Source organism: Acipenser ruthenus, unplaced genomic scaffold (assembly GCF_902713425.1).
Source record: "Acipenser ruthenus unplaced genomic scaffold, fAciRut3.2 maternal haplotype, whole genome shotgun sequence".
NCBI lineage: Eukaryota > Metazoa > Chordata > Actinopteri > Acipenseriformes > Acipenseridae > Acipenser > Acipenser ruthenus.
In genome coordinates, this window is record NW_026708134.1 from 3,857 (window position 1) to 20,000 (window position 16,144).

The window sequence follows — 16,144 nt, forward strand, 5'->3', positions numbered from 1 at the left end:
ACACACTGAGACACACTGACACACACACACACTGACACACACACACACACACACTGACACACACTGACACACACACACACACACACACACACACACTGAGACACACTGACACACACACACACTGACACACACACACACACACACACACACTGAGACACACTGACACACACACACACACTGAGACACACACACACACACACACAGCTGCTGAGCTCAGCTTACAAAGTCCATTGTAACCCTGCACACTAACAATGCAATGATGTGTAAATGCACCTGCATTGACTAAGGAACCACCACATACACACACACGCATCAGAGACACTGCCCCATACACAGTGGTTATTACTGACACCCTGTGCACAGCAAGCCATCGTATTCATTTTCACAAGGGAATTAACCGTCTGTGTGGGGGGAAGTCCAGGAGCTCCGAACAGAGACTTGTTATTGAGACGCAGTCAGTCCATTTCAAACACGTCTTCCGCTCCACCGGGGTGATGTTTGCATCACCCTCTAGAATGAACTCGTTTCGCTTCATAACGTCGAATGAAACCCGCTGGAATAATGTCGCCTTAACATACTGACACACAAAAAAAATTGGAAATAAATTCGACATTTTTTCGAAATCTAACGTGAAATACTGCCCAGGTATCCCGGCTGCATGTCTTCAGCGCTGCCTCTGAGTTCTGAATCCGGTTCGTTCTGAATTCAGCCCGCTGTGGATTTGAACTGCCCGCCTATTACAGTTTTTCTCGATTGCTAAGTCAATGTGAATGAAACTGAGAGAGAAAGAGGGGAACCCCAAACAGGAGCCCATCGAGGAAGAGGGGTTCGCGTGGGCGGGGGTACAGCAGCTCAAAGGGGAAGACGCAGAGCAGACGTTTCCAATGACATACGTGACACTATCATTGACCCTGTGATAAATCATGGCCTTTCAATGCGAGAGGCTGGGCAGCGGGTGTAACTGTGGCATCAATAATTCGAATATTCAGAAATGAGAATATGGAAGTGTCCATATCTTACTTCACTGTATTACAGTACTGTACGATATACAGGGAAGGAGTTTTTCCATCATCCTCCTTGACCATCAAAATGTCATTATATCCATTTATAGAATTGAAAGACAACCTCGCTCTGGTGGCTGAGGTAGAGTCTTCAACGCTGAACAGGAGGCTGCCATTGTAGATATGGTGGTTCCAAGCAACTCAGTACTGTTGAGGGAAATCCAGACTACAATTATACAAGACCACAACATTTTTCAGAATGTACATAGTGTCAGTCTGGCAACTATTGACTGGGTTTTGAAACTAAGGATGAAACAGCTATAGAGGGTACCTTTTGAAAGGAATAGTGAAAGAGTGAAGGAGATTAGGTTCCAGTATGTACAGGCAGCAGTGTGGAGTAGTGGTTAGGGCTCTGGACTCTTGACCAGAGGGTCTTGGGTTCAATCCCAGGTGGGGGGAACACTGCTGCTGTACCTTTGAGCAACGTTCTTTACCTAGATTGCTCCAGTAAAAACACAACTGTATAAATGGGTAATTAAATGTAAAAATAATGTGATATCTTGTAACAATTGTAAGTTGCCCTGGATAAGGGCATCTGCTAAGAAATAAATCATAATAATAATACAGGTAAGGGTTCATCACAGCAGTGCATTTCCTTAGAATATTTCACTGCAGACAGTTCATTTTGTGTTTCTCTCAGAGAATAATGGAACTTGAGGCAAATGTGTTGCCACATGTCTTCAAACACATGGATGAAACCTGATTCAATTTGTCCAAAGTGAGGAGACGTGAGAGGAACACCATCGGTCACAGAGCCACAGTCAAAGGTGTATGACAAACATCCGCACGACCAAATATCGCTTCTCGATGCCACGAGCGTGGGTTGTCCGGCGATCTCCGCAGAAGATTGCCAAGGACGGCTCCGACATGCCAGGAGGTTTTGTATGACGAGGGAAAATATTCAACATGATGTGGATGAGAATGAGTGGCCTGACAGACGGCAAAGAATGGATTTCGTAAATGAACAATTACACTGAGTTTTATGTTGTTACTTTTTTGTTGTTTTTGTCGAAACTACCAGCTTGGTCCTGATTATCTTCACTGGACTTGATTTGTGTTTACTGTAAAGTATTTCCAGCATCTTTCGATGTATCAGGAACTCTACTGCAACTGGATAAAGTCAAATCTGTTGTCAAAGTATTTTTTGCTGTTGAGTGAAATTCTTTCTACTTTGGTCTTCTTGAAATAAGTAAACTCAGAGAACATGAATACAGCTCATGCTGGGGTGAAATGTTTACCTACCATTTACAGTTATTATCAAGAACCAGACCATAGACACAGAGAGCATCTGCTCAGGGCCGACCACGTCACACTGATGCTCATAGTTCGTATTGATCATGCCATTGTGAAACGGCTGGTAGAATGAACTTTTCATTAGATGACAAATGATACTGTTTTGATGGAATTATTTGATTTTGGGACACGTATTTCCTGTTTTGAGAGTCTTCGTGCCTTTTGCAAATGAAATGTGTCATTTTGCAAAACATGTTACAGTTTGCGGGGGGGGGGGGGGGGGTTGTGTTAAATGTTTTGAAAAAGTGGATAATGTTTCGAGAAATGTGCTCAAGCGATTGAGAAACTTTGCAACCAAACGCTGCAGATCACACGAGTAAGCGGGTACGTTATTTTGAAAGTGTTACCATATAAGGACACGTTTTGCAGACCTGCATGACAGCTGTCTTTCTGTTTGCTTTACATGTGATTTGGATTTTAGCAGGCTAGACTCGGGGCTTCAAAGAAGCGAGCTAGACAAGTTTTTCAATCCCAGGTGGGGGACACTTCTGCTTTACCCTTGAGCAAGGTACTTTACCTAGATTGCTCCAGTAAAAACCCAACTGTATAAATGGGTAATTGTATGTAAATAAAGTGATATCTTGTAACAATTGTAAGTCGCCCTGGATAAGGGCGTCTGCTAAGAAATAAATAATAATAATAATAATAAGAGCGTCTGCTAAGAAATTAATAATAATAATAATAATAATAATAATAATAATAATAATAATAATAATAATAACTGTCCGTCACTCACCTTGGGGTCGACCCTTCCTCGTACATCCTATCCTTGCCCTCCTTGAAGATCCTGATGGCTTGCTGGGTTTTGCTCTGCAGATTCCTCAGGTACACACAGAAGTACTCCTGCTGCCAGAGGGGCTCCCTCCGCAGCTTCCCCACCTCCACCACGAGCTGCAGGTGCTGCAGGGAGTCCGGGACGAGCTCCAGGAGGTAAGGCGGGCTGTTCCGGAGGCCCAGCTTCGGGTTCTGGCACAGCTTGTTCAGTTTCTCCAGGTGTCTGCAGGTCCTGTCCACCGTCCTCTGATCCACGGGGGCCACGACCATCCCAGAGGCCCCGGACCCTCTCCGCGGGGCCGTCCCCCCCCCTCCCGATGCCATCACTCAGCTGCAACGAGCGGCAAAGCTGATTTTGAAAGTAGCAGCGAAGCTCTCTGAGGTGTGTGTGTGTGTGGGTGCGTCTCAGCGTGTGGGTGCGTCTCGGTGTGTGTGTGTGTGTCTCGGTGTGTGTCTCGGTGTGTGTCTCGGTGTGTGTGTGTGTGTGTCTCGGTGTGTGTCTCGGTGTGTGTGTGTGTGTCTCAGCGTGTGGGTGCGTCTGTGGGTGCGTCTCAGTGTGTGGATGCGTCTCAGCGTGTGGGTGCGTCTCAGTGTGTGGGTGCGTCTCAGTGTGTGGGTGCGTCTCGGTGTGTGTGTGTGTGTGTGTGTGTGTCTCAGCGTGTGTGTGTGTGTCTCAGCGTGTGTCTCGGTGTGTGTGTGTGTGTGTCTCAGCGTGTGTCTCGGTGTGTGTGTGTGTGTGTGTCTCAGCGTGTGTGTGTGTGTCTCAGCGTGTGTCTCGGTGTGTGTGTGTGTGTGTCTCAGCGTGTGTCTCGGTGTTTGTGTGTGTGTCGTTCCTGTGTGAGTGCCGGTTCTGCATGCTGTGTGCACGCCTGTCTGTGTGTCGATCACGTCTCTGAGTTTGATGAAGTTTGTGAGTGTTCAAAAGTAAGTGCTCTGTCAGAGTCTGTTCAGAGGATTTCTGTGTCGCTGATGCGCTCTCTGTGTGCCAGTTTGAAAATGGGTGCTGGAGAGTGTGTGTGTGTGTGTGAACAAGTGAGCAAGTGAGACAGCGTGCTTCAGAGTGTGTGTGTGTTTGTGCGAGTGAGAGAGCGTGCTTCAGAGTGTGTGTGTGTGAGCGAGTGAGAGAGCGTGCTTCAGAGTGTGTGTGTGTGTGAGCGAGTGAGAGAGCGTGCTTCAGAGTGTGTGTGTGTGTGTGTGTGTGTGTGTGTGTGACCCTGCAAAAAACGTGAACCTACCCTGTATTTGAGTGGAGGTCTCACTCACTCTCTCTCTTTCTCTCTGTTTTCTGCTCCCTCTCTCTCGCTCTCTGATAGTTCTCTTCCTGGTTCATTGATCTTCAGCAAACAGGTTTGTTTGGTGAGGTCATTGTGACAGCGGGAGGGGAAGCAGAGAGAGAGAGAGAAGAGAGAGAGAGAGAGAGAGAGAGAGAGAGAGAGAAAGAGAGAGAGAGAGAGAGATTAGATTAGAGAGAGAGAGAGTAATTAGAAAATGGATAACCTGCTCTATCACTCAGCATGGTGTGTGTGTGTGTGTGACCTGCGCTGGGGGGTGTGTGTGTGTGCGTGTGTCACTGTACCCATGCTGATGTTAACTCTCTACACTGAATTGATCACAGCTTATTTTCCAGTATTATTTTTAGTTCTCAAATCTTTCGCTGTTAATTCTCTGCAGAACCGGTCTAACAGGAATGTCCCTGAGTTTTAAACATGAGACGGGAAACACCCAACCTGAGAGACCAGGGGATCCCTCTGAAACATTCCCTATGGTAACAGCACAGTGTGATCAAGCACAGTGACAGCATGGCAAAGCATAGGGAAGCATTGTAAAGCACAGAGAGGTATGGTAAAGCATAGGGAAGCATTGTAAAGCACAGAGAGGTCTGGTAAAGCATAGGGAAGCATTGTAAAGCACAGAGAGGTCTGGTAAAGCATAGGGAAGCATTGTAAAGCACAGAGAGGTATGGTAAAGCATAGGGAAGCATTGTAAAGCACAGAGAGGTCTGGTAAAGCATAGGGAAGCATTGTAAAGCACAGAGAGGTCTGGTAAAGCATAGGGAAGCATTGTAAAGCACAGATAGGTCTGGTAAAGCATAGGGAAGCATTGTAAAGCACAGTGAGGTCTGGTAAAGCATAGGGAAGCATTGTAAAGCACAGTGAGGTCTGGTAAAGCACAGGGAAGCATTGTAAAGCACAGAGAGGTCTGGTAAAGCATAGGGAAGCATTGTAAAGCACAGAGAGGTCTGGTAAAGGAAATGAATAAACTTGGCAGACCGGGGTAAACCGCGGCCATTGCATAGTATAACCATGGGAAATGCATGGCGGGGAACTGTTACTGTAAAGGGATCTTGGCAGCGTGCAGTGTTAACGACTGCTGCCCCCTAGTGGATACGAATGGAATGACTTTGACTCACCAATGCATTCGGAGATACCGCAGCGTCGCAAGAATAGAATTTAGCTTTAGGGCAACGTGGTTTTAATGTTGGGTTTTATGGTGACGTAGGCATGTTCAAATCTCCGCGTCGACCTAATGAAATATTAGCACAGTCCATTGATAGTAAGCATTTAGCGTAGTTTTATAGCGCGGTCTATCGTGCTTTTCAGTTTGCGTTACAATGCTTGCCTGTGCTTTACCGTGCGCTCCCTGCTCTTTGCTCGCTGTGCTTTTACAATGGGAAACTGTAATAAAGGGAACGAGCAATGATAAAGCCAGCTGACATGAGGAAAAAAACAAGGTTTAATTTTTCAAACCACACAGGGAACAGAAAAAAAAACTCACTGACGCTCATATGTTTTCCGAAAACCCTTTTTTCAAACCCCGTATCAACAGTATCGCATTAATCCCTGTGCTGTAATTCGTCTATTCGACGCCAGAGGGCGCTGCTTCCCCTGTATCGTTGAAAGCACAATACTAGTCAACACTGGGCCGAATTTCAGACCTCTCTGTGCTTTACAATGCTTCCCTATGCTTTACCAGACCTCACTGTGCTTTACAATGCTTGCCTATGCTTTACCAGACCTCTCTGTGCTTTACAATGCTTGCCTATGTTGACCCTGCTTTCACTGTGCTGTTTCACACTGTGCTGTTTCTGTGGGACTCTCAGGGCAGCTGCCAGTGATTCAGCTGCTCTCACTAACCCTGGTGGGTAATTTAGGGGTTTCCTGACAGCTGGGCTGCAGAGTCACACCAGAGGTGCTGATGAAACAAGACCTGCATGAGACTGAGAGACTGATGCCAGGGCAGGTGTGTGTGTGTGTGTGTGTGTGTGTGTGTGTGTGTGCGCGAGCGTGTGTGTGTGTGTGTGCGAGCGAGTGTGTGTGTGTGTGTGTGTGTGTGTGTGCGAGCGAGTGTGTGTGTGTGTGTGTGTGTGTGTGCGCGAGCGAGTGTGTGTGTGTGTGTGTGTGTGTGTGTGTGTGTGTGTGTCTGCATGTGTGTGAGTGATTAATCGTGTTGCTGTTCATGCAAATTAAGAGGTGTGTAACTCAAGCAGCCTAACCCTGCATTGTGAGATGATGACAAAGTTTAGAAAAGTTTCCCCTAGTAAAAGCATAGCCAAGTGTGATAAAGCATAGGGAAGCATTGTAAAGCACAGAGAGGTCTGGTAAAGCATAGGGAAGCATTGTAAAGCACAGAGAGGGCTGGTAAAGCATAGGGAAGCATTGTAAAGCACAGGGAGGTATGGTAAAGCATAGGGAAGCATTGCAAAGCACAGAGAGGTCTGGTAAAGCATAGGGAAGCATTGTAAAGCACAGAGAGGTGTGGTAAAGCATATTAAAAACAAAACATTGCAAACTAACCCTTATAAAAGTTCCTCACAGTAAAAGCATTGCAAGGTGTGTTCAAGCACAGTGTGTCTGAACGCTTGTAACGAGGACCACAGAATGCCTGCAAACATGATCAACAACTTCAGCAAAGCTGAGTAAATAAAAAAACAAGCAAATGAAGTTTCAATCTCTTTAATCTCAGTGTGGCTAAATAAGCCATTACCTTTAATAGAGCTCAGCTGTGATTGGAATTTAAGGGGCTTTATGAAGACTGGCGTTTTCCGCTTAGCGTTTTGTCAACTTAAATACTTTGTGGAAAGCCCCAAAAGCTCCCAAGCAACTGAAAACCAAAAAAAAAAAAAAGACAGACCTGCAAATTAAAATAAGCAAGTAAATCCAAGCAGAAAAAGGGGTTTGGTATTACACAGAGACACAGCAGTGCAACCTGCGTCCCGTGCATGGCTCCGCTGCGGCCACAGAAACTCAACCTGCAGGAAAACTCTCCCGTCAGAATGTTAGAGGACAGAATCCGCTTCCTTCAGAAGAATCGTTTTCTGCCTGTTTTTAAAAACACATTTGTTACTCTTATAAAAGTTTCCCATAATAAAAAGCATAGCCAAGTGTGATAAAGCACAGTGAAAGCATGGTAAAGCACAGAGAGGTCTGGTAAAGCATAGGGAAGCATTGTAAAGCACACCTCTTTACCAGACCTCTCTGTGCTTTACAATGCTTCCCTATGCTTTACCAGACCTCTCTGTGCTTTACAATGCTTCCCTATGCTTTACCAGACCTCTCTGTGCTTTACAATGCTTCCCTATGCTTTACCAGACCTCTCTGTGCTTTACAATGCTTCCCTATGCTTTACCAGACCTCTCTGTGCTTTACAATGCTTCCCTATGCTTTACCAGACCTCTCTGTGCTTTACAATGCTTCCCTATGCTTTACCAGACCTCTCTGTGCTTTACAATGCTTCCCTATGCTTTACCAGACCTATCTGTGCTTTACAATGCTTCCCTATGCTTTCCCAGACCTCTCTGTGCTTTACAATGCTTCCCTGTGCTTTACCAGACCTCTCTGTACTTTACAATGCTTCCCTATGCTTTACCAGACCTCTCGTGCTTTACAATGCTTCCCTATGCTTTACCAGACCTCTCTGTGCTTTACAATGCTTCCCTATGCTTTACCAGACCTCTCTGTGCTTTACAATGCTTCCCTATGCTTTACCAGACCTCTCTGTGCTTTCCAATGCTTCCCTATGCTTTACCACACCTCTCTGTGCTTTACAGTGATGCTCTGTGCTTTACCACGCTTTCACTGCGCTTGCTCACACTGTGTTGTGTTTTTCCAGTGGGGAGACTGTTATAAGGGATACGGGTATCTCGATTGAAAGGCAGCGCAGTGATCGGATCCACGGCGACGGTGCTGTGGAGTTATCGAGCGCGGAGGACACGGGCTGATCGTAACGTCGCGGTTATTCGCCTCTGCGGGCCTCCCTGTCCTTATCAAGGCGAGAGCTGCGTTCACACGAGGTTCCCGGTTCCATATAAACTCAGCACAATGCAAGCCATAAAGGTTAGTTACTCATTGCACTGTTGGCGAGGTGAATCACCCATTCCCGTAACGAGCTGGAATCGGTCCAGCTACCCGACCCCCCCCCCCCTCTCCTCCAGTGTGTATTCCCTAAAACTCTGGTATATCAGGCAGGCATTCTTCTCGCTCTGAATCAGCGTTGAGGAACCGAGAATATGAGAATAAGGTATTGCATAAACGAGGCGTGATTGCACGTAGCCTGCAAAGATTCTGGGAGTTCTTAAAGAAACACACAATACAACCACACACACACAATACAATCACACACACAATACAATCACACACACAATACAACCACACACACACACACAATACAACCACACACACAATACAATCACACACACACACACACAATACAACCACACACACACACACACAATACAACCAACACACACACACACACACAATACAACCAACACACACAATACAACCACACACACACACACACAATACAACCACACACACACACAATACAACCACACACACACACACAATACAACCACACACACAATACAACCACACACACACACACACACACACAATACAACCACACACACACACACACAATACAACCACACACACACACACACAATACAACCACAGACACACACAATACAACCACACACACACACACAATACAACCACACACATAATACAACCACACACACAATACAACCACAATACAACCACACACACACACCACACACACAATACAACCACAATACAACCACACACACACACACACCACACACACAATACAACCACACACAATACAACCCCACACACACATACAGAATACAACCACACACACACACACACACACACACACACACACACACACACACACACACACACACACTCACACACACACACACTCACGCACACACATATGTGACGGTGTATTTACATCGTAGTGACTGAGTAGATACTTGTGTGCTGACTCATCATTACAATGTTAGTATGAATCGTTACAATGCGCTCCATGCGGAGATATTTTTGCACGATAGATTACAATTGATTTGGCAGACGCCTTTATCCAAGGCGACTCACACTTCATAATTAAACACAGTGTGGTTTACAGTCAGTGCAGGTAATACTACTACTACTAGAATACAACATGAACTAGGGTGCAACCAGTTAGGATTACAGCGAGTTACATCTACAATGACATATTAACAGTGCGAGGATGGCGCATCAGCTGAGGATCCAGTAACGTGGTGCTGAGCTCAGGCGAGTCCAGTGCAGAGCAGAGATCTACCCCTAACGCTAACGCGAACCCCTTTTCTGATGCAGCTGTGTGCTTACATAGATCGTGCAAAAAGATGTGCTCGTGAAGTCCATTGCGACCAGCACGCTAACATTGTAATGCTGTGAAGCCACGCATGCATCTACCGATGAACTCCAATGTAAAACACACAGTGTAAAGCGGTCCCATATGCACTACATGCAGTGTGTGCAGAGTTTTGTAGAGTTTGTACTGGCACTGCAGGCATGTGATCTGGTCGCTGGCAGTGTTTTTTTTTTGGAGGGGGGGGGGGGGGGGGGGTCGTTTCTTAACTGCCACTGGGATTTGTTCTCGTAATAATTTCATAAACGCAGCAGCGAGGCGCGTGCAGCACGTAGGTTTTCGTCTCTCGAATCATTCCGGTGGTTTATGGGTTAGAGAGAGGAGAGAGAGGAGAGAGAGGAGAGAGAGGAGAGGGCGTGTTTGTTACAGTAAATCCTTTTTTTAAAAAAAAAAAAAAAACTTTTCAAACCACCGCAATTAAAAAAAATAAAATTAAATTAAGAACACTGTTAAAAGTTTGCTATCCTTTTACGACCTTCAAAAAAATGAAATGCTTTCAGCTCTGCTGGGACGTACCGATTCCAATATAAATAAACTGCCTTTATATATATAATATATATATTTAAATGTATATATATATAAAGAACAAACACATACACGTCCTGCAATTCGCTTAAAAACTTTTTGGAACGCTGAACTTGCAGGCGCTAGGGGGGGAGTATTGACAAACGGGGAGGCGGAGGGAGACCAAAGAAAATCTCACATCTCGATTCTTCCCCCCTTCTTTTAAAGAAAGAAATGGTACAGTCCAGACTTTAAAACCACTCTTTATAAGCAGGGAAAGTCCCTGCGCTCAGTCGCTTCCGAATGCTTTTTTTTCTGTATTATTATTGTTGAGAGAGAGAGAGAGAGAGAGAGAGAGAGAGAGAGAGAGAGAGAGAGAGAGGGCGTTTATTTCACAACTCAATTCTAAGAAACACTAGTGTGACTACGACACCTATGGCAGTCATTAACCTCAGTGCGTTATATACTGTACATTATATATGTAGCTAAAGTATCTATCTGTATATATAGAGAGAGAGAGAGATAGAGAGCGCAGACGGGTTTAGCACAGAGGCGCTTGTCTGCAGCACTCTAACGAGGACAGCCGTTCAACTCGCTTCAGTAAATGAAGATCGCTCTGCCCCGCAGCTCGGCTGTGGAGATCACACCCATGGAAATACGTACCTGCCTCGCGTGGATCTCCAGCACCGCGCGCAATGCTTGTTAAATTAGCACTTGGTGTATTTTTGCAGCTGGAAAATGATATATACATCTATAAAGCGTTGCGTTTGGAAGAGAGGGGGAACGGTTTGTGACTGCGCAGGATCTGCGCGGATGTGTGCCGCCCGGTTTTTTAAATGCAGTGCTTGTGCCGTCCTCGGACTGCGATGCACCTGACGCCTTTCTTCGTTTGGGATTACTTTGGCACCGAGTCTTTTTGCTTATTTCTGACGGGGTTTGATGAGGACAGCGAGCTGAAAACCGATTCACTTCGGTCTGTTTGCCCCCGACAGCCCTGCGCAACCGCTACAACTTTGTGGACTAAACCGACATGGATGGTGAAGCAGCGCCGGTGTTCCCGTTAGATCTCCGGACAACCCGCAAAGCAGGGAGCACCAGGGAGAGTATTACTACCACTGATAAAACCAGTATTAAACAGGCCAGTAGACTGGAAACCAGTGCAAACACAAGCCAACTGGAAAGGACCGGGAGAATGGGGTGCAAGGATGAGGCGGCAGGACAGAGGCAGGACTGGGGAACAGAGTCCAGCGTGCAGGGACCCTGCACAGTTCCACCCCGCGGTCTTTTTGCACATGGGTCACCGGGTTATCAAGCATTGGTGCCGAGCTATAGCGCACAGACTTACCCATACCCGGTACCGTACGACGTTGACTCTGTATGGAGACCGCCCTTGGTCCATATAAGCAATGGTAGCGGACTCAACGGTGTCTACCTCTCTGTTAACCAACAGAGAGAGCATGGACCGTGGGGAAATGTCCCTTGGAGAGGCCAAACCGGCGCGGTTTCCCCGCTGACCACTAAAACTACAAACGCAACTCCCAGGACCGCCGATTCTTTAGAACGGCCGCAGAGCGCCGCCTCGTCTTCGCCCGTGTGCAAAACCGAACCGCCGCCGAACTCGCACGAAGGCGCCAAGGCGCCCGATAAGCCCGCCCTATCCCTGCCGTTGAGAAAGCGACCTTACCCGGCCGTGGAGACCGAGGAAAGCCGTTCGGGGGCCCCCAGCCCTTCAGCCCCCGGCAAAAAAGAACCCAGCAGCTCCCCCCCAGCACAGGACCGGGAGACCGGAGGCACCCCGGCCAAGCAGCAGCGGGGGCCGGCAGTCGATGCTCGGTGTCCCGCAGACGCACGAGTTCTGCCGGGCTCGCAGGCTCACGTATTCCCCGAACGGAAGGCGGTTGTTGACGGCATGTATTTCAGGATGCCGGTACCAGGAGGCGTGGTCAGGTCACCTTATTGCCCAGGTAAGACTTTTAAAACACCGTCTCTTGCGACACCTCGCCTAACACGCAGCTGGTTTTCTCAGCCATGGGTGTAAAATATATTAGGATGGAATATTAAGACTTTTATTATTTTGTAGGACCACCAGGAATATTATTATTATTATTATTATTATTATTATTATTATTATTATTATTATTATTATTATTATTATTACCCTGTGTAATAATAATAATAATAATAATAATAATAATAATAATAATAATAATAATAATAATAATAATAATAATACTACTATCTTATATTCATAATAATAAGTCTGTCTCTATCTATCTATCCATCTATCTATCTATCTATCTATCTATCTATCTATCTATCGCCTCTGCCCATCTGTCTGTCTGTCTATCAATCTGTGGGTGTTTATATTGCAAATTTCACAAACTCATGAAATTCTTAACGTAGAGAGTAATCGGTTCGTTACACTGTATTGCGCAAGCGCACTGCAGCCTCACTGAACCCGCACTGCAGCCTCCTTGAACCCGCACTGCAGCCTCCTTGAACCCGCACTGCAGCCTCCTTGAACCCGCACTGCAGCGCTCGTGATCCCGCACTGCAGCCTCCGTGAACCCGCACTGCAGCCTCCTTGAACCCGCACTGCAGCCTCCTTGAACCCGCACTGCAGCCTCACTGAACCCGCACTGCAGCCTCACTGAACCCGCACTGCAGCCTCCTTGAACCCGCACTGCAGCCTCACTGAACCCGCACGGACTGCGTGTTTATGCCAGTAGAGAGTTTCTGTCCCGTGTTTCGCGACCCTCCGCGCTGTTACACACACGGGGGGGGGCGTGTGATCGCAGCTTTGCAGAACAATCTGTAAAATTACTGCAAAATTCAGTGCATTGTACATTTCCAGAAGCGAGCAGGTATTAGGAATTCGTGTATATTTTTTTAACAGTGTTAGAAGCGAGGAAGGCGGAGGATTCTATCGGTAGAACGCAGACAGGCACGTTCTTTTGTTCCAAACTCTATCGCGTCGCAGGCATGGAAATCCGTGCAGCGTCCTGCCGGCAGATCAACCCAAGCGGGTTTGACTCGCTCATCCCGGTATGAGAGAACCCGTTCATTCCGAGCACGTTTGGCAGGAGTCAGATTCTTCAATCTAGTGCGAGCTTCAGGCGCTGTGTTTGCACAGCAATAATAGCCAGGCTGCATGTTAGTGCAAATGTACCATTTAGTGCAAAAGAGAGCACTTTTTAGAACTGCTGTCGTGGGTGTGTTATCGCTGGATTCATATGAGGTGAAAAAGCATGTCTCTCTCTCTCTCTCTCTCTCTCTCTCTCTCTCTCTCTCTCTCTCTCTCTCTCTCTCTCTCTCTCTCTCTCTCTCTCTCTCTCTCACTCTGCGCTGTACTGTAATATGAAACTGATACAGCTGCTTACTGGAACACTGGTAACAAACGAAACTTAACTATGATTATTATTATTATTATTATTATTATTATTATTATTATTATTATTATTATTATTATTGTTGTTGTTACTGAAATAATAATAATTATAATAATAATAATAATAATAATAATAATAATAATAATCCTAGTTATGTTTCACTCCATTAAATGGGACACAGTACCGTGTCATTACAACACGATGAGTTCAATAACCAGACCCCCCCTGAGCTTGTGCCCTCTGCACACACTGGCGCTGATCAAGCCCCCGCCCGTTCTGTCTCCACAGTGCCGGTCCCCTTCCCCCAGGCTGGGTACCCGTACTGCCCTGTGCCCGCGACTCAACTCTACCTGGGCGGGGTTATTAGCATGCCGACTCCGCCCTTTCCAGTCATCTACCCAATGGAGGAAAAGCTGGCTGCTGACATCGCCATGGCGACCAGACAGGATGAAGATGGAGACACGTAATCACTGTTTAATTATTTAAAAAAAAACTTTACCCTGGTAAATTTGCATGGCTGTACTATGCATTTACTATAATTTACAAATATGCTTCACCAGACCTCTCTGTGCTTTACAATGCTTCCCTATGCTTTACCAGACCTCTCTGTGCTTTACAATGCTTCCCTATGCTTTACCAGACCTCTCTGTGCTTTACAATGCTTCCCTATGCTTTACCAGACCTCTCTGTGCTTTACAATGCTTCCCTATGCTTTACCAGACCTCTCTGTGCTTTACAATGCTTCCCTATGCTTTACCAGGCCTCTCTGTGCTTTACAATGCTTCCCTATGCTTCACCAGACCTCTCTGTGCTTTACAATGCTTCCCTATGCTTTACCAGACCTCTCTGTGCTTTACAATGCTTCCCTATTATTATTATTATTATTATTATTATTATTATTTATTTCTTAGCAGACGCCCTTATCCAGGGCGACTTACAATTGTTACATCATATCACATTATTTCACATTTTACAAATATCACATTATTTTTACATACAATTCCCCATTTATACAGTTGGGTTATTACTGGAGCAATCTAGGTAAAGTACCTTGCTCAAGGGTACAACAGCAATGTCCCCCACTGGGGATTGAACCCACAACCCTCCGGTCAACAGTCCAGAGCCCTAACCACTACTCCACACTGCTGCCCTATCCCTATGCTTTACCAGACCTCTCTGTGCTTTACAATGCTTCCCTATGCTTTACCATACCTCTCTGTGCTTTACAATGCTTCCCTATGCTTTACCAGACCTCTCTGTGCTTTACAATGCTTCCCTATGCTTTACCACACCTCTCTGTGCTTTACAATGCTTCCCTATGCTTTACCAGACCTCTCTGTGCTTTACAATGCTTCCCTATACTTTACCAGACCTCTCTGTCCTTTACAATGCTTCCCTATGCTTTACCAGACCTCTCTGTGCTTTACAATGCTTCCCTATGCTTTACCAGACCTCTCTGTGCTTTACAATGCTTCCCTATGCTTTACCAGACCTCTCTGTGCTTTGCAATGCTTCCCTATGCTTTACCAGACCTCTCTGTGCTTTACAATGCTTCCCTATACTTTACCAGACCTCTCTGTCCTTTACAATGCTTCCCTATGCTTTACCAGACCTCTCTGTGCTTTACAATGCTTCCCTATGCTTTACCAGACCTCTCTGCGCTTTACAATGCTTCCCTATGCTTTACCAGACCTCTCTGTGCTTTACAATGCTTCCCTATGCTTTACCAGACCTCTCTGTGCTTTGCAATGCTTCCCTATGCTTTACCAGACCTCTCTGTGCTTTACAATGCTTCCCTATACTTTACCAGACCTCTCTGTCCTTTACAATGCTTCCCTATGCTTTACCAGACCTCTCTGTGCTTTACAATGCTTCCCTATGCTTTACCAGACCTCTCTGCGCTTTACAATGCTTCCCTATGCTTTACCAGACCTCTCTGTGCTTTACAATGCTTCCCTATGCTTTACCAGACCTCTCTGCGCTTTACAATGCTTCCCTGCGCTTTATCAGACCTCTCTGTGCTTTACCTTTACACAGTTATAAGGGGCAGGCTGCTGGTGTGTTTGTGTTTGGCTGCAGGGCTCAGGTCTCTGTGTATATATCTGGGGGGGGGGGGTCATGTTTAGGGGAAGCCCCTCACCACAGCCTGCGTCACAGCGGCTCGCATTCACCCTGTCCTGCCTCAGGTTTCGGGAACAGAACAGGATGCTTTTCACACGACTTCCTGTCTCAGTGCCAGGCATTAACGCTCGCTCTACACAACACACTGTCTCTCTCTCTCTCTCTCTCTCTCTCTCTCTCTCTCTCTCTCTCTCTCTCTCACCTCTCTCTCTCTGTCTCTCGCTCTCCTCCCCTCTCTCTCTCTCTCTAACCTCTCTCTCTCTCTCTCTCTCTCTCTCTGTCTCTCTCTCTCTCTCTCTCTCT

The 16,144-nt window shown here is 46.3% G+C and overlaps 2 protein-coding genes across 2 annotated transcripts in view; one reads left to right on the forward strand and one right to left on the reverse strand.

The window, feature by feature from the left end:
• Positions 1-2,913: 2,913 nt before the first annotated feature.
• Positions 2,914-4,491, reverse strand: LOC117433827 (E3 ubiquitin-protein ligase CBL). Its single transcript, XM_059019962.1, has 2 exons — positions 4,364-4,491; positions 2,914-3,459 (listed from the first exon to the last, which is right to left on the reverse strand). The coding sequence occupies exon 2, from the start codon at positions 3,450-3,452 to the stop codon at positions 3,087-3,089; it is 366 nt and encodes a 121-aa protein (XP_058875945.1). The 5' UTR covers positions 3,453-3,459; positions 4,364-4,491; the 3' UTR covers positions 2,914-3,086.
• A 6,169-nt stretch (positions 4,492-10,660) lies between these two features.
• LOC117964943 (B-cell lymphoma 3 protein-like) overlaps positions 10,661-16,144 on the forward strand; it is a 20,366-nt gene continuing 14,882 nt past the window's right edge. Inside the window, exons 1-2 of the mRNA XM_059019964.1 lie at positions 10,661-12,295; positions 14,009-14,183. Coding sequence (XP_058875947.1) covers positions 11,362-12,295; positions 14,009-14,183 — 1,109 coding nt within the window. The 5' untranslated portion in view covers positions 10,661-11,361. The remainder of the gene's footprint in view (positions 12,296-14,008; positions 14,184-16,144) is intronic.